Raw genomic sequence first — 19,078 nt, forward strand, 5'->3', positions numbered from 1 at the left:
CTAGTCCAAATTTAGAAAAACCCTTAATTGAGTAGGTGTGTCCAAACTTTGGACTGGTACAAAATATACAGTGCATTTAGGTTAGTTAACTATTCACACCCCTTGACTCTTTCCACATTTTGTTACGTTACAGCCTTATTTTAAAATATATTAAATAGTCCCCCCCCCCCCTCCCCATCAATCTACACATAATACTCCATAATGGCTGTGCAAAAACTGTTTTTTAAATGTATTTTTTAATAAAAAAAACAACTGAAATATCACATTAACATAAGTATTCAGACTAGAAGTCAACCGATTTATGGTTTTTCAATGCCGATAGCGATATTTCGAGGACCAAAAAAAGCTGATACTGATTTTATTTTTTAAATATATATATATTTTTTAAATATATTTTAAATTCAATAAAAAAAAAAAAAAGTTTTAATTGTTATTTATTTTTGTTTAAATTATTTTTTTTAATATATATATTTGTAATGATGACAATTAATTCAGACCCTTTACTAAGTACTTTGTTGAAGCACCTATTTTAGTCAGATGTTTTGGAGTGGTGGCAATGTTTTAGCAGCAGTGCCCCCCCCCCCACACTGCTAAATTAATCTAAGGGAAACACTGTGCTTACGCTTCATGTGCTTGGCTTTCTGTTCCGCGGCCAAGTAATTTGCACTCCACACACTTCACATACATCTATCAGCAAAGCATCTCTCTACACCACACCCACACTGACTGATGGGTGTGTGTGTTCTCCTGGCAGGCCCGTGTTCAGTGAGGACCCCCCCCATTCCCTCTCCGGCCCCCCCACGCCTCTCAGAACCCTTCCTTCCTCCTCTCCTCCTCCCTTCTCTCCATCCAAGCCATGCAGTCGCCAGTCCTCCTCCTCAGACACAGACCTCAGTCTGACGCCCAGGATTGGTAAGACCTCACCAGCCTCCTCACCCTCTCCTCCCCTCTCTGCACCTTTCCTCATCCCCACTCAGAAACTCACTGTTGTTTATTTTGCTATCCCAGTTCATTGTTTTATTGATTTATTTCTAGTAATTTTGTTAGAATCACACTGACAGCAGCTGTTGACCATAGTTCTGGTGTTCACCACATAATAACCCACACTTCCCCTAGGACAGGACATGGCTCCCCTTACTGGTGGAAATACACCCTTTGATCCCCCCCCCTCTCTTCCTCAACTCCCTTCTTCCTAAAGGAGTTTTTTCCCTTTTTTCCCCCTGTCAGATTTCAAATCATGTGACTCTCCTCCACTGTCTTTCTTTTCTGCTTTTCTTGCTGTCTTCTTGTTTTCTCTTTGTTTTCTGTCTCCCTACCTCCTGCCTCTCTTTCTCTCTCTCTTCACCTCTTTCTCTGCAGAGAGGTTTGTGTCTAGTCCTGGGGTCTTCCTCTGTCCCAGTTCCCCCACCCTCTCCTTCGATTCCCCGTCCCTTCCTTCCTCTGGGCTAATCCTGTGCAGCATTGGGTCTGCCCTCAGAGCCTACACCCCACCCCCTCTCCCCTCTGTCCAATCAGAGGGGTCTGTGTTGAGAAAGACTGTATCATTCAGTGAAGAGCTGATGCTGGCGGCCTCCGGTAGGACGGTCATGAAGGTCTATAACTGTCTTTAACACTATAACACCCTGCAGGAGTCATGAAGCCCAACAACACCCCTTATAACACTTGTTACACTTAAATAGTTAAATAGCCTTTATTATAGTCTCTGGTAGGGCACAAAGTTCAGAAGTCAGGAAGCACTAAAACACCTTTTACAAACTGCATCTACAACCTCTAACAGCCATAAATGTGCTCCTCTCGAACTTTACCCCACTTAACCTTGGGTGAAATGTCCATCCTTGCTGGTCTCTGGCCCCGATACTAACTGCCCTGGAGTGACCCCCTGCCCATGTTTTTCTACCCCAATGTGTGGTTTAAGGCATGTCCAGCCCCCCCACAATCACCCCCATTTGCAAGTCTCTGGTGGTGTAGTATGCAGTAGTGTACAGAGGGGATAATAAAGCAGTTATGTGAATGTTCTCTATCCTCACAGGTAGATTTATGGGAATGTTGTCATTAGCAAAGGTGTATGATAAATGCTATGTAGATATTAGCTTAGTAGTCTAAGGGACACTATTCATCTGGAATTTGCATGGTTGTCGAGGTGTTCCAGCTCGCACAAGCTAAGGCTCTTGCAAGGCTACTTACATACTTGTGGTTGTCGACGAATGCCAGTTTTCTGTGATGAAGCGATGTGATTGGTGAAGTGTTGTTCTCTCGTCCTATCAGGGATGGGGAGTGGGGGCAGCGTTGGAAAAGAGGCTGGGCCTCTGAAGACCCTCCTCAGACAACATACCCAATCAGCTCTGGAGCAGAGGGTAAGCACACACACCGGACACACACCGCACTGCATTTTGCTGTGTGAAAGGTTGAATTGTGAAGAGTTTGTGAGGGTGAAGTATGATTATGTTAGTGAATAATGTTCCGTCTCCATCTTCTTGACCACTCCTTCCTCTCAGGGAGCCTCACCCTCTGGTATATTTGTAAACACCAGGGTATGACACACACACACAGTGTTTATTCTGGATGCTTCTATCAAACCTCTTTCCTGCCTGAGTTCTGCTCAGGGGTTTTAGTCTTTAGTTGGGCTGCTTCTCAACAGTTTACAGTGGTTTCCTCTCCTTACAGTGCATTCGGAAACTATTCAGACACCTTGACTTTTTCCACATTTTGTTACGTTACAGCCCGATTCTGAAATGTATTCTTTTTTACTTAATCAATCTACACACATTTACCCCATAATGACGAAGCAAAAACTGTTTTTTAGATTTTTTTTGCAAACATATGAACAAATATTTATATTTACATAAGTATTCAGAACCTTTACTCAGTACTTTGTTGAAGCACCTTTGGCAGTGATTGTAGCCTCAAGTCTTCTTGGGTATGACACTACAAGCTTGGCACACCTGTATTTGGGAGTTTCTCCCATTGAGAGTCCTTTAGATGTCTTTTGGCAAAGTCCAAGCAGGCTGTAGTGCCTTTTACTGAGGAGTGGCTTCCGTCTGGCCACTCTACCATAAATTCCTGTTTGGTGGAGTGCAGCATCGATGGTTGTCCTTCTGGAAGGTTCTCCCATCTCCACAGAGGAACTCTGGAGCTCTGTCAGAGTGACCATCCGGTTCTTGTTTACCTCCCCCAATCAATTGATTGGACATGATTTGTAAAGGCACACATCTGTCTATATAAGGTCCCACAGTTGACAGTGCATGTCAGAGCAAAAACCAAGCCATGAGGTTGTAGGAATTGTCTATAGAGCCCGAGACAGGATTGTGTCTGCACAGATCTGGTGAAGGGTACCAAAACATTTCTGCAACATTGAAGGTCCCCAAGAAGACAGTGGCCACCATAATTCTTAAGTGTAAGAAGCTTGGAACAACGAAGACTCTTCCTAGAGCTGGCCGCCCGGCCAAACAGAGCAATCGGGGGAGGAGGGCCTTGGTCAGGGAGATGACCAAGAATGCGAAAGTCACTCTGAAAGAGTTCTGGCGTTCCTCGAGGGAGATGGAAAAATCTTTCAGGACAACCATCTCTGCAGCACTCCACCAAATCAGGCCATTATGGTAGAGTGGCCAGATGGAAGACACTCTTCAGTAAAAGGCACATGACATCTCACTTGGAGTTTGCCAAAAGGCATCTAAAGATTCTCAGACCATGAGAAACAAGATTCGCTGGTCTGATGAAACCAAGATTGAATTATTTGGCCTGAATTCCAAGCTTCACGTCTGGAGGAAATCTGGCATCATCCCTACGGTGGAACATGGTGATGGGAGTATCATGCTGTGGGGATGTCTTTCAGCGGCAGGGACTGGGAGACTAGTCAGGATCGAGGGAAAGATGAACATAGCAAAATACAGAGAGATCCTTGATGAAAACCTGCTCCAGAGCGCTCAGGACCTCAGACTGGGGCGAAGGTTCACCTTCCAACAGGACAACAACCCTGAGCACACAGCCAAGACAACGCAGGAGTGACTTCGGGACAAGTACGAGTGGCCCAGCCAAAACCCGGACTTGAACCCGATCGAACATCTTTGGAGAAACCTGAAAATAGCTGTGCAGCAATGCTACCCATCCAATCTGACAGAACATGAGAAGATCTGCAGAGAAGAATGGGAGAAACTCCCCAAATACAGTTGTGCCAAGCTTGTAGTGTCATACCCAAGAAGACTCAAGGTGGAAATCACTGCCAAAGGTGCTTCAGCAAAGTACTGAGTAAAGGGTCTGAATACTTATTTAAATGTGATATTTCAGTCTTTTTACATTTGCTAAAATATCTAAAAACCTGTTTTTGGTTTGTCATTATGGGGTATTGTGCGTAGATTGATTAGTAAAAAAACGAATTAATTTTAGAATAAGGCTGTAACCTAACAACATGTGAGAAAGTCAAGGGGTCAGAATACTTTCCGAAGGCACTGTGTATATGTGTGGACAGAGACTAAGTCAGTATGGGTTTTTCTCTTCTATCTTATGCCCTTACAACCCTGCATGTTATTGTTTGAAGAAGACAAGGTTGAGCATGCCAATCTTTAATTCTACTGTCTCCCAAGGAAACAGATGTCCTGGAGACAGGTTTGAACCCTGACTCCTGACTTTTACTGTAACTGACCCTATTTGTATATTTTCAGGAGTTCCCCATCTTCACGTTGACCTGTTTCCCCCCTGGCTTCTTGGTTCACGTCGGGGGCGTGGTCAGCACCCGCTCGGTCAAGCTGCTTGACCGCATACACAACCCCGGTGAGTTCCACAAGAACGCACCGTCCTGGCTATAAGAAAACACATGTTGTATTACATGTTGCACTGTAGTTTCCAGGCTAGTTCGATCATGTTTATGACATGACCCGCTCACCCAGTGGGTGAGGGGTGTGTCACACATCGTGGGATCAGTGTGTTAGTCAGCTAGAGTTAATTAGGATTGGGAGGTATCCAGGTTTTCATACCTAATTACTATTACTGTACCAAACCGGGTTTTACGGTATTGCTGGCAGTGCACAGAAGGGGGTGCTTTTTTTCAAAAGTAAAAATAAATAATAATAGTAACGCTAACAAAGTACTAGCGAATTCCCATAGCGGATGCTAGCTAAATGCTAAGAAGCGCAAGCGAACATAAACTAATGCAAGGACAGACACCCCAGCTCATAAAGTTTTACAACTATCACAAATGGTTTGCTGCAGAAACAAATATTAGACAGCAGGGCTCTTGAACCAGGAGGGGATTGGTTGTCTTTACTGTTACCAACAAGTGATCAAGTTACACTTGAAATTCTGGGCTAAAATAGAAGAGCGATTTTGCTCTTTTAGCTAGCAAGTGAGCAAATGCATAGCTGGAGCCCTGAGCTGAAGATAGTTAAAGTTATAAGATATTTCTCTGGCAAACAATAGTGAATTTCAAGTGTAACTTGATCACATCTCTTACTCTGCACGACAGTGGATCGTCATGTCAGGAAAGTGTCACGTCAGGTATCCTCTCTGGTGGGGATTTGGGGGCATGCGTAAGTAGAAAAAGGGCTTAAAGTCCAGGTAGCAAATAATGGACTTCATCTGATATTTACAGTGTCTTCAGAAAGTATTCATTCTCCTTGACTTATTCCACATGTTGTGTTATAGCCTTAATTCAGAATTGATTAAATGTTTTTTTTCTCACCCATTTAAGTACAATACCACATAATGACAAAGTGAAAACATGTTTTATGAAATGTTAGTTCTATTTAATTTTCAATAAATGTATTATCTACTTTATATAAATATTCACACCCCTGAAAGTGACAAAGTGAATTCTCTCTCTCCCCAGTTTCAGCTTGCGTCTAACTAGCGAGATTTAGGATATTTACTAGCCCATACCAGTGTCAAACTTAGCTATGTTATCAACATATGGCAGTACACAAACAAAATCTAGCTCGCTTATTTTGCCAGCTAGAAAAAAATATATCCATGAATGTATTCAGAAATGGTGGAGGATAACTTTCTCTTGCTATAGCTAGCTATCTGCTGCCTTTTCAACAAGAAGCAACTGTGACCACATTGATCGTAAGATTCAAAAATACACTTTTCCACAGACCAAAATCCACAATTCACCCTGCCAAAGAAAACATGGCTCTGTGGCTTCACCCGAAATGCCACCCGATCCGCAAACGGATTCATGGCCGAAGAGTCACATTTCAGTTTAGCCCGCACTTTATATAGCCTGCCAGTTCTGTGGCAGGCTATATAAAAAAAACTGCCACAGAATGACCAAATTACAGCATCTCGCAGCCCCCAGAAACACCTTGAAAACTACTCTTTCCCATAGGCTTGTACTATCTATGGGGCGGCAGGTAGCCTAGTGGTTAGAGCGTTGGGCCAGTAACCGAAAGGTTGCTGGATCGAATCCATGAGCCGGCAAGGTAAAAATTTGACGTTCCGCCCTTGAAAAAGGCAGTTAACCCACTGTCCCCTGTAAATAAGAATTTGTTCTTAACTGACTTGCCTAGTTAAATAAAGGTTAGAATAAAAATATATGACAGCATCAGCAGTTGGCCACCAACAGCTGGCAGACATTTACATTTGGTTTGTTTTATAAGTGTTATTTAGATGAAAGACATAAGCTAAATGCAGTAGCTCTATAACTAGCTAACGTTAGCATAGAGGTAGCAAGCTAGCTAGCTTTTTCATTTACCTGGTTCACTTCCATGCCAGTGATAATGCTTGCAGTATCTGCTTGCAGTCTCTGCTGACTTTTTGAGATGTGTTAGAAGTCATGTTAATTGTAGGGATAGCATCCAGTTTGAGAAGCAACTTCTTTCTGAAGTCCTCTTTCCATTTTTGATAGCCGTGGAAGTTCTCAGGGAAGAAATGCGCCCACCTCATTTACACAAATTTATCTCACTTTTAAGAAGTTTTTCATTCACCGTATGACGCTGACCGCAGGGCGTTGTGGGATTGTTTCCGAAGTTAGAGCTGATTTGGAGAGAACCTTAAACCCAACTTTTAGAATAACGTTAAAATATTCTAATTGATTTAGGAGTTTGAAATTTGGGAATGTTTTCTTGGGGTGCTCTAAGTTACTATTATATGGGTTCCTGGCATTGAGAAATAGGTGCTACACTGCGTTTAATTTTCAAAATCGTACACTATCCTTTTAAGGGTGTGTCTCAGTCTGTCATACAGGGAAACACTGCTAGATATGTGGTTAGAGAGGACTTAAACCGGGAGCTGATAGTTGTGCACGTGTGGTAGTTTGTGTGTGTGTGTGTAGTAGTAGCTTACGCTGTGTGGTGTTTGCTGTCCCTGGTGTTGAGGTTTGGTAGTGCATGGCTGTGTGCTGTGGCTTGGCTGTGTTGTGTGTTGTATTTTGGGCTTTAGGAGGCCTGTATCACTTAGTGTCCTGCCTAGCAGTAAAGAATGGTGTTTGTACATAGGCCGTGTCTCCTCCTACACATATGAGGAACAGTTAAATATCAGTGCTTGTGTGAAAATGTCTTTGTCTGAGTGCAGCTGTATTGACCCTCTGGGAAGAATACATTTCGTTAAGCTTTCAGTGTCCGTTGAGTTTTTAGATGGAACGGAAAATATGGCGCTATACAACGTGATGGTCGGGAGTAGGCTACAGTACTAAGAGCATAACATTTCCACACCCTAATTGTATAATTGTAGTCTAAGCAATACCTAAACAGATTCAGTGAAAATAAAAATCTAATGGATTTTTCAAGACCAGTCCCCATGCTTGCTAAAATAGTTGACCGTAGTGACTATTGACTATTGCGTCAAATCCTATTGCTTCAATATGCTCTTTAAATAAATAAGACCTACACCGCTTTTAACAGCACATTACTCAACACTAGTGAGACTCATGTTGCCGCCAATAATTACATAGGGGGCAGTATTTTTGTTTTTGGCTCAAATGTACCCATTTGAAACAGACTTTTTCTCAGCCACAGAAACTATACTATGCATATAATTGTCATATTAGGATAGAAAACACTCTAAAGTTTCCAAAACTGTCAAAATATTGTCTGTGAGTATAACAGAAGTGATATTGCAGGTGATAACCTGAGGAAAATCCAATCAGGAAGTGCTCTGTTCCTATGCATGCCTATCCTCCATTTTATATGGTTATCAACCAGATTCCTTTTTCTATGGCTTCCCTAAGGTGTCAACAGTCTTTAGACATAGTTTCAGGCTTTTATTTTGAAAAATGAGCGTAAGTGGATAAGTAGGGGCTCTCAGAGTGAGTTTTGCGCTACAGACTAAGGCGGCCATTGTTTCTCCCAGTGTTTTTGAAAAACCTACATACCCGTTTTGATATTATCGAATATATAATTTAAAAACAACCTGAGGATTGATTATAAAAAACGTTTGACATGTTTCTGTGGACATTATGGATATTATTTGGAATATACGTCTGCGTTGTCGTGACCGCTCTTTCCTGTGGATTTCTGAACATAACGCGACAAACAAACGGAGGTATTTTGGGTATAAAAATAATCTTTATGGAACAAAAGGAACATTTGTTGTGTAACTTGGAGTCTCGTGAGTGAAAACATCCGAAGATCATCAAAGGTAAACGATTAATTTGATTGCTTTTCTGATTTTCGTGACCTAGCTACTTAATGCTTAGTGTACGTTATGTTATGCTATTGATAAACTTACACAAACGCTTGGATTGCTTTCGCTGTAAAGCATCATTTCAAAATCTGAGACGACAGGTGAATTAACAAAAGGCTAAACTGTGTTTTGCAATATTGCACTTGTGATTTCATGAATATGAATATTTTTTTGTAATATTATTTGACTGTTGCGCTATGCTATTCAGCGGTTGCTGACGAAAATGATCCCGCTAAAGGGATGGGTAGCGTCAAGAAGTTAAGGTATGTTGTCCTGCTAACACCCCATAATGGGCTATTATAATACTGAACATGGTGTCCAGGTCAGAATAACCAAAACATTTCTTTATTAAAGACTAAGAATGTTGGTACTTATTTATTTTGATCCAAAGCAGTGGATGAGTGAGCTTTATGTAGGTGCCGGGCTATAGGACTGTGCCATCAACTTGATAATATATATAACAATATTTTGGAGATGATTTTGTTTTCAAAAAAACTAAAGCGAGCGATTTGTAATCTGAATAAGGCCATAATAGTATTTGTAAAGGCCAAAACATATATTTCTGTTTTTAGAGGGAGAGAAACGCTGGGCCAATTGTGTCGCCGCCCTATGGGACTCGCAATCACAGTTGATGTGATTAATAATAATAATTAATAATACTTTTTGTTGTATTATTATTTTTGTCTTTACTGGTCGATTAAACTGAAATTGTAACCTATCACGGCCGGTTGTGATATAGCCAGAATTTTCCCCCTACCCACCTCCTAGGCAAGTCTATTGCCCTGCTACCTGCTAATAGCCATAATGGTGATGCACAACGTGACCGTGTGTGTTTGAAAGAGTATTCTCCAATAAGCAACCATTTGTTTACCTTCATGAGCCTACTTTGTTCTAATATTTCTGTCATTCAGTGATATTTATTCCCATAGTAATTTGTTATGGATCCATAAAGAAATAAACATCTGCATTTTGAAAGTATTTGTCATTATTTTATTAACGAAAGCATAAAGATGCTGAAGAAATACAGTTCTGTACAGTATATGCTTTATCCAACATTTTGCGGTTGCATGAGGTCACCCACACGCAGATTTATGTAGGTGCCAAGGCTATATGACTGTGCCATCAACTTGATTATTTAGCAGACATCACTTGCTTATATTCAGTCAACACATATCTTAAGAATATCATGGAATATAATTGAACATGTTAGTTTCTCCATGCTCGACTCAGAGCAGCGTGAAACGGTGCTGAAATAGTCGTCCACAGCGAGTAGGCTATATATAACGATATTTTGGAGATTATTTCATTATTATTATTTTTTTACCTATAGCAGTAGCCATTGCACGGATTGAGGGAGACAATGCCATCCTGGCTGATGCTCAGACTCTGCTTGCAGATGTAAGAGAAGAAATCTGTACTGCCCTGCCCACTTCACTGGAAACTGCAGTTCTGAAATACATCAAAAAGCTTAGACTTCTGCCTGAAGCCCACACATGACACAGCTGCCTCCCGGGTGGCGCAGTGGTTAAGGGCGCTGTACTGCAGTGCCAGCTGTGCCACCAGAGACCCTGGGTTCGTCGTAACCAGGCTTGTTATTCAGTGAAATCGGGGCGGCAGGTAGCCTAGTGGTTAGAGCGTTGGACTAGTAACCGAGAAGTTGCAAGATCGAATCCCTAAGCTGACAAGGTAAAAATCTGTCGTTCTGCCCCTGAACAAGGCAGTTAACCCACTGTTCCTAGGCCGTCATTGAAAATAAGAATTTGTTCTTAACGGACTTGCCTATTTAAAGGTCAAATATATATATTTTAAATAAAATCATCCCATGTGAAGAGTCAAATAATTTAATTGAAGTTCAATTCATAACTAAATTGTTTTTAAAGATTTCTATTGGAAGGATTTAATCATTTGCAATTATGTCTCCATATGATATGGTAAATATATCCAATGCAAAAAAACATCTTAAATGGTATTAATATTCATTCCCATATATTCCTGTTAATTCCCATATATTCCCGTTAATTCCCACGGTAAGTTTTGAATATTACCTAAAATATGCAACTCTAGTTGCAACACTCACTAGCGAGTTCCAAACTGCCTCTGGAAGCAACGTCGGCACAAGAACTGTTCGTCAGGAGCTTCGTGAAATGGGTTTCCTTGGCCACACGCACACAAGCCTAAGATCACCATCCGCAATGCCAAGCTTCGGTTGGAGTGGTGTAAAACTCGCCGCCATTGGACTCTGAAGCAGTGGAAACGCCTTCTCTGGAGTGATGAATCATGCTTCACCATCTGACGGACATATCTGGGTTTGGCGGATGCCAGGAGAACGCTACCTGCCCCTATGCATAGTGCCAACTGTAATGTTTGGTGGAGGAGGAATAATACTCTGGGGCTGTTTTTCATGGTTCTGGCTAGGCCCCTTAGTTTCGAACTTAGCTTCGAACTTTGTGGCCACAGTTTGGACATACATAGTAGTATCATCTGCGTATGTGACTGACCGCCTCGATTCGGTCTTATGTTGTAAAATTTGAAAATTTGTTTTTCACATTGGATTAAAGTAGAGACTCAGCTAGAAAATTTTATTTTATACACTGCAGTTGAAGAACAATGGAAAAGTAATTCTGCTTTGAAAGTTGATTAACTTGTAACCCCATTTTTGCGAAGATTTTCTTTGTCTACATTCAGCATTGTTCACACCCTCTTAAGCCTTAGGTCCTCCGATCTCTTTAAAGATTTACATGTGAGGCCATTTGCTAAACATAGTGTTTAGTAAACAACCAAAGATTTCAAAACTAAAAGCGGTGAAAGTAGTAACCAACAAAAAGGAAAAACTCCTGGTAAAAATACAGTATCTAGTCCTTGGCCTATATCCTAATCTGACTTTGGTGCAGGTCATGTTCTTCAAATTAGTCTCTGGTAAACACACACTATATCAAATAAAAAGTTGATTTGTCATATGCACAGGATACAGAAGGTGTAAACAGTACATTGAAATGGTTACTTACATAGTAGCAATATCAAACATAGTGTCCAGATAAAACTATTTTATAATTTTTACATGAGGGTTACCTGACAAACTCATGTGAAGGAAATGTTGTAAACCAACCCCAGCCACATGTAGTTAAGTGGATGGGTCACTACTGTCTAGACGTGTACACGTTCATGAAATACAATAGGTGGCCTTAATCACCCCCAGATACACCTGGCTAACTTGATGGGCCATGTAATCATCTGGCTAAGTGTTTTGTTTAGACATGTACTGTAGCTAGCTAGCTAACAATGAACCGGCATAATCCCAACTCATACTACCACCATCCAATACAAACATTGTCATAGCTGTAGTATGAATCTGCAGGTAGCTGAAGCTAACCCGCAGGTAGGGTTTCTGAGAATGCAAATGGGTTACATCCGTAACGTTCACTAGCTAGCTAACCATGAACAGGCGTCAGAGCTCAGGCCTATTGAGGACAACAATGAAATAGCAGTATCAACAGTATCAAAAGCTTTTGACAGGTCCACAAACAAAGCAGCACATTTCATTTTCGTGTCAAAAGCATGGACAAGATCATTAATAACTAAAATGGTAACCTTAATAGTGCTATGCCCAGGCCTAAAGCCTGATTTGATTTACATTCACAATACATTTGTCAGATAAAAAAAGATCAAATTTGTACATTTACCAATGATTCAAGAATCGAAGCTAGACAAGGATGCCTTGAAATGGGGTGATAATTATTACAATCACTACTATCCCTGCCCTTAAGGAATGGCAGCACGAGCTGATTTCCATGCTTTTGGAATATTTCCTGATACCAGTGTTAAATTGTCTTTATTAAGCCAACAATGATGGGTGCTGCACACTTAAGCAGACCGGGATCCGGTTAGTCGGGCCCTGTGGATGTCTTCTCTATTGCTAGCAAAGCTTCCAGGACAAATTTTTCGGTAAATAGCCTAAAAGAAAAGCTTTGACTATAATTTCTCTGATCATTCAGCACGTTTCCCCTATCAACATTCAGCCCAATATAATTATGAATAGGCTTAGAACTTCTTTCCAAAAGAGAGCCCGCTGAAATAAAATGACAGCATTTTTTAAAAGTAAATTAATTTGTTGTGGCAGAGAAGAGGAAGTGGAACCCTTCAGGGATTTGACAGTTTTCCACAATTTAGCCTGATATTTCCGGAGTGTACCAGGCATTCGCTCTACCCATTATTAAGGGACATCAGTAAGGATCATAGCCTTCACCTGGATTTATGTCATGAAAAGAGCAGGTGTTCTTAATTTTTTGTTTACTCCGTGTGTGTGTATTAATGTTTTATTACTCAAACTACCGGCGGGCCGGATTGTTCCCCCTCCGTATGTTTGATACCCCTGCCTTAGACTGTAGAGAGATCTGCTAGTGAATGCCTCTTCTCTTTCTCTCCTATCTTTAGCCTTTACCTCTCTCCCTGCTTGTCTAATTCCACAGCATATCTTTGATCATTCTTCTCACCATATCTGCTTTTCTCTCTACCTTGTTCTCGCTTCTTTCTCTTTCTCGCTCTCTCTGCTAGACTCTGGTATTGACTCAGTGGTCTGTGTCTTTGCAATTACTGTGGTGCTGTTGTGTTGTAGTTTGTATCTTCTCTTTTTCCTCTCTCTTTCTGTACTAATGGTGTGTGTTGTTCTGGCCCAGTGTTGGGTAACACGCGCTCTTACAAACTGCTAGACTGGAATAGTGTCGCTGCAGGTACCTCCCTCCTCCTACTGGTCTCACACACTGGAGACATGGCAGCTCACTGAAACACACCCACCCAGGCACACAAATATGGGTGTCTGCAAGCATCTAGTTACAGCTCTAAACTAAAGCTCTGTTTCTTTCACTGAGCTGCCATCCTCCTCTCTCCTAGTCTGTGTATGTGTGTGTGCTGAGCATGCGCTAAGCCCCCCCCCAGTCCTTCCCCCTTGGCTAGCCCACCATCCCAAGCTGCTACAGCAGTGTGTGACACATTGCATCCCTAAAGTTCTCCCTGCGCTTTAGTAATGCTCCTCTAAGAAGCCTGTCCAGGTTAAAACTGAGACAGACTGGGTATGTGCATCATCCCTGGATTCACTGGGCCGTATTCATGCTGGGAGGGGGGAAGAGACAAGAGGATGGAGGGGGGTACAGGAATGGAGGGAGTGTGAGACACAGGGTAGTGTAGTTAGACGGGGCTGTGTTGGTTCAAGATCTGTGATGAATGAATATGGCCCTCTGCCCATGCGTGTGGATGTGAGCGTACCTGTGAGACATGCTGCTTCTTTTAGAGAGGGCTCTGCTCTGGGTCTGTTATGCCTGAGCCATTTATCAATCCATCTCGCATCCTTCCTTCTTCCCGGTGTCTCCATTTTCCTCTTTCTCTCTCCCTTCTTCCCTCTCTATCGTCTCTATCTCTCTTTGAGCATGTGGCCTCTCCCAGGAGGTACAGAGTGGACCCATGGTTATTATTAAGGACCATGGTTCAGCCTCCACCAGGTGTCCCTCATTTGAGTATGATGAAGGCTCTGAGAAGGGCCTCTTCTCCTCCTTGCCTGGCCTTATGTGAGGCCAGGGTCTTGTTCAGGAGCCTCAAAAACTGTAGATAATGTTTTGATACAGGAAGGCACTTGTCCAATAAGAATGCTCCTATTAATTTCAGTTTTTTTTACATATATATATTTTTAGCTTTGGTGTGAACTACTGAACACAATACTTTATGGGAATGAAGTTAAGAAGATGTAGGGGGTTGGGACGCCACCCTACATTCCTGTCTTCCTGTGATTGGCTGGCCTGGAGATGATGCTATGAGATGAGAACAGCCCAGACACTAACTAAACACCTTCATTATGTTCATCGTCATCAACATCATGTTCACTGTGTTACGAACTGACAGTTGGTTAAGTGGTACCTGCTTGCTATGATGCACCATTTTAACACAATCAGCAAAAAAAAAAAAGTGTCAGTTGATTCTCTGTTGCTTCTTATTTAATGGTATTCGCTAGTTTCGATACTTCTAGTTTCTGATGGTCAGTAAGTTTCTAAAAGTAGCTAGTTTCTAATAGGTTTTAGTTTCTGACAGTCACCTAATTTCTGATTGTCGCTAGTTTCTGGTAGACAGTCAGTCAGGTATCCAGCCAGTGTGTGTGTGTGTGTGTGTGTGTCTGTCGCTATGTGTGTCTGTGTATGACATTATGTGTGTTTGTGTTGCAGACGAGCCGGAGACGAGGGACGCGTGGTGGGAGGAGATTCGTCAGGAGATCAAGTCTCATGCAAAAGCCCTGGGTTGCCACGCTGTGGTGGGATACAGCGAGAGCACCAGCATCTGGTACACTGCACACACACACAATACAAAGACCAAAGTTGTATTTCAAAGTCTGTTAGAGCATTATAGGCACAGAAAGTTATCTAAAGTTATGTGGATCTAAAGTTATGCACCATCTCTCTCTTCTCCCTCTCCCCTCCCTCCTGTTCCCACAGTGAGGAGGTGTGTATCCTGTCTGCATCTGGCACAGCGGCCATGTTGAATCCCAGATTCATGCGTGAGGGCTGTCTGGACACCGGCGGCAGCGACCACAGGTTATCACGACAACCACACCCCGGCATGGTGGGGTCGGAGAGGGGCGAGGGGGAAGTTAGCTCAACCTGGCTGGGGTAGGAACACACACACACACTGCTGGATGGGTGTTAGTGTAGGTGTGAAAAGATTTGAGTGGCCAGGAGGTTTTGGACTAACCTAGTCATTGATTGCTTCTAAATGGAGAGGGGTGTTCTGAATTAATTGGATTAATTGAATTTAAAAATGGTGTTCTAGCATTTTCTTCTGAGCTGTGTGTGTGTATTTCAGGTTTGAGGATGCGTCGCCCCCTAGCTGCGGGTTTGTTCACATCCCGTATGATGAGTTCAACATGCCGTTCCCAGCTCAGCTTACATACTGCTACCACTGTAGGAGACAGAAGGTCCCTGATGTGCTCTTTACTACCATAGACCTACCTGCTGAGGCTGAGGTTACTGGGAAGGGCTGCCTCATACAGGCCAGGTAACATACACACACTACCACCATATATCCTGTCTGTGTGTGTAATAAACTCAGCAAAAAGAGAAACGTCAACTGTGTTTATTTTCAGCAAACTTAACGTGTAAATGTTTGTATGAACATAACAAGATTCAACAACTGAGTCAAAAACTGAACAGGTTTCACAGACATGTGACTAACAGAAATTCAATAATGTGTCCGAGAACAAAGGGGGGGGGGGGTCAAAATGTAACAGTCAGTATCTGGTGTGGCCACCAGCTGCATTAAGTACTGCACCAGATTTACCATCTCACTGTGAGATGTTACCCCACTTCCACCAAGGCACCTGCAAGTTCCCGGACATTTCTGGGGGGAATGGCCCTAGCCCTCCAATCCAACAGGTTCCAGACTTGCTCAATTGGATTGAGATCCGGGCTCTTCACTGGCCATGGCAGAATACTGACATTCCTGTCTTGCAGGAAGGGTACCACATGAGGGAGGAGGATATCTTCCCTGTAACGCACAGAGTTGAGATTGCCTGCAATGACAACAAGCTCAGTCCGATGATGCTGTGACACACCGTCCCAGACCATGATGGACCCTCCAAAACGATCACGCTCCAGAGTACAGGCCTCGGTGTAACACTCATTCCTTCGGCGATAAACGCATATCTGACCATCACCCCCGGTGAGACAAAACCGCGACTCGTCAGTGAAGAGCACTTTTTGCCAGTCCTATCTGGTCCAGCGACGGTGGGTTTGTGCCCATAGGCGATGTTGTTGCCGGTGATGTCTGGTGAGGACCTGCCTTAAAAGCCCTCAGTCCAGCCTCTTTCAGTCTATTGTGGACAGTCTGAGCACTGATGGAGGGATTGTACGTTCCTGGTGTAACTCGGGCAGTTGTTGTTGCCATCCTGTACCTGTCCTGCAGGTGTGATGTTCGGATGTATAGATCCTGCGCAGATATTGTTACACGTGGTCTGCCACTGTGAGGATGATCAGCTGTCCCTGTAGCGCTGTCTTAGGCGTCTCACAGTACGGACATTGCAATTTATTGCCCTGGTCACATCTGCAGTCCTCATGCCTCCTTTCAGCATGCCTAAGGCACATTCACACAGCTGAGCAGGGACCATGGGGATCTTTCTTTTTGTGTTTTTCAGAGTCCGTAGAAAGCCGTCTTTAGTGTCCTAAGTTTTCATAACTATGACCTTAATTGCCTACCGTCTGTAAGCGGTTAATATCTTAACGACCGTTCTAGAGGTGCATGTTCATTAATTGTTTGGAAAGCATGGGAAACAGTGTTTAAACCCTTTACAATGAAGATCTGTGAAGTTATTTGGATTTTTCCGAATTATCTTTGAAAGACAGGGTCCTGAAAAGGGGACGTTTCTTTTTTTTCTGAGCTTATTATGTTTTTTCGTATGAGGAAGGTGGCCCAGAGAGGTATGTAAAAATGATGTTATATTACAGGTTGTGTCGAACGAAGAAGAAGGCCCAAGGGGAGGTGAATGCTACATCCATCTCTAACCTCCTCCCCTTCATGGAGTATGAGCTCCACACACAGCTGATGAACAAACTCAAACTGCGCTCCATGAATGCTCTGTTTGGACTCCGCATTCAGATCAGTGTGGGAGAAAACATGCTCCTGGGACTAGCTGTAAGTCTGTGTGTGTGTGTGGTGTGCGTGCGTGCCTACCTCTCCTCCAGTCTTCTACGAGTTGTGTATCTGACGGGTCTGTGTGTGTGTCGTGTATATCCCTCTCTTTGGCGTGTGTGTGTCCAGTCTGCAACGGGTGTGTACCTGTCAGCGTTGCCAGCTCCAGGTGGTATCCAGATAGCTGGAAAGACCCCCAGTGACCTGAGCTACGACCAACACATCTCCACCATGCAGAAACGCATCGATGACACCATCGCCAAGAACAAGGAGCTCTACAACATACACCCCCCGGTGAGAGGCACGCACACACAGCCATATGTGTGTAGGTGTAATTCTGTGTAAATATGAAAGTGATAGTTATCTCCTGTCTTTCTCTGGTTGTTAAGAAGTTATTTACGTTGGACCCTGAGGCATTCACCGGCCTGAATACGGTACTGAGCATGCCCAATTAGTGATGCATGCCACACTACCCTCTCTATTAATCAACTCTGTATGAGTACAACACCCTCTAGAATCACAGCTCTGTATGAGAACTACAGCCTTTAAAGAATTAAACCTCTATATGAGTACAATACTCTGGAATCACAGCTCTGTATGAGAACTACAGCCTTTCAAGAATTAAACCTCTTTACGAGTACAATACTCTAGAATCACAATATGACTAGTCCTACAATTACAGCTGTACGAGTACAGTCCAGAATCACAGATCTACAGAAATGCATACACTCTAAAATCACAACTCTAAGTACAGTCTAGAATCAGAGCTCTATGATAGTACATTCAAGAACACAGCTAGTATGCTCATGCATTTTCAAGGGGCTATAGTTTTTCTTAACACAAAATACATAAGTGCAACAGATATGGCAGAAAAGTTTTCATCAGATGACAACAGCAGTGCAATGCTACTTGGCTAGCATTAACACATGTAAATTAGCTTACAATTCAAAAGCAAGCTATTTTCCTTTAGCAAAAACGATGCATGGCCATCATATTTCTAATGTTTATCACAGAAAGAATGTAGCCAGCTACATTTTCTAATGTTTGCATTTGAACTTATTACTGGAGAAAAACTACACCGGAGGAAAGTACTTGGGAAAAGTAACCTACACCTGTCAGAGCTCTGTCTGGTGATCCAATGACTAGAGCAAAGATATTTCATTCAAGTGAAGAAGTGAAACTAAAGCATGAAATTTGTCCTTTTCCATTGATGATTTGACGCGAACCATGACTGAAGCAGAATTTACAATTAGAAGCATTTTAGATCTTCATTTAAAAAACGCAGCAAGATATTTTATCTGAACTTTTCTGAGTAGAAAAAAAGATCAATGCTGCGTTAACCCAACCCTTGAAGAGTCTTCTCACTTTTCCTCCCTCCACTAAATTGTTGTGTGTGCTATTAACTAATATAAAAACGTACTTTGATAGCGCCTTCTTGGGTGTGGGTGAATTGGATGTAGCTACTTATTGTGTGGTTTGGACTGATGCTGTTGCTATGGGACTGTGACTAACTCAGCGGCTCACAACCTGGACAGGGTTGGTCGGAGCCACACACACCTATTGTTGTTTTTATTGCTCTTGTTGTAGGAGTGTATAGAGAAGAGGTGGTGGGGTCTCCTATCCCTGACAGACAGCGGTCCAGCAGACTGTTCAGGTCTACCTCTGAGAGTTCAGATGAGCTGTCCGAACTAGACCTGTCCCATGGCAAGAAGGATGCCTTTGTACTGGAGGTATGGCTGGCTGGGTGTCCTCTAACTGTAGGGGGTGTGTGTGTGTGTGTACTGTAGGGTGGGTGTGTTATGTT

The 19,078-nt window shown here is 42.7% G+C and overlaps 1 protein-coding gene across 1 annotated transcript in view; it reads left to right on the forward strand.

Annotated features, from left to right (window-relative positions):
* LOC115109469 (C2 domain-containing protein 5) overlaps positions 1–19,078 on the forward strand; it is a 41,515-nt gene that overhangs the window by 14,839 nt on the left and 7,598 nt on the right. Inside the window, exons 8-16 of the mRNA XM_065009769.1 lie at positions 755–912; positions 2,266–2,354; positions 4,659–4,767; positions 14,820–14,934; positions 15,087–15,260; positions 15,454–15,645; positions 17,091–17,277; positions 17,404–17,597; positions 18,872–19,004. Coding sequence (XP_064865841.1) covers positions 755–912; positions 2,266–2,354; positions 4,659–4,767; positions 14,820–14,934; positions 15,087–15,260; positions 15,454–15,645; positions 17,091–17,277; positions 17,404–17,597; positions 18,872–19,004 — 1,351 coding nt within the window. The remainder of the gene's footprint in view (positions 1–754; positions 913–2,265; positions 2,355–4,658; positions 4,768–14,819; positions 14,935–15,086; positions 15,261–15,453; positions 15,646–17,090; positions 17,278–17,403; positions 17,598–18,871; positions 19,005–19,078) is intronic.

This window comes from Oncorhynchus nerka, linkage group LG25 (genome assembly GCF_034236695.1).
Source record: "Oncorhynchus nerka isolate Pitt River linkage group LG25, Oner_Uvic_2.0, whole genome shotgun sequence".
NCBI classification, from domain to species: domain Eukaryota; kingdom Metazoa; phylum Chordata; class Actinopteri; order Salmoniformes; family Salmonidae; genus Oncorhynchus; species Oncorhynchus nerka.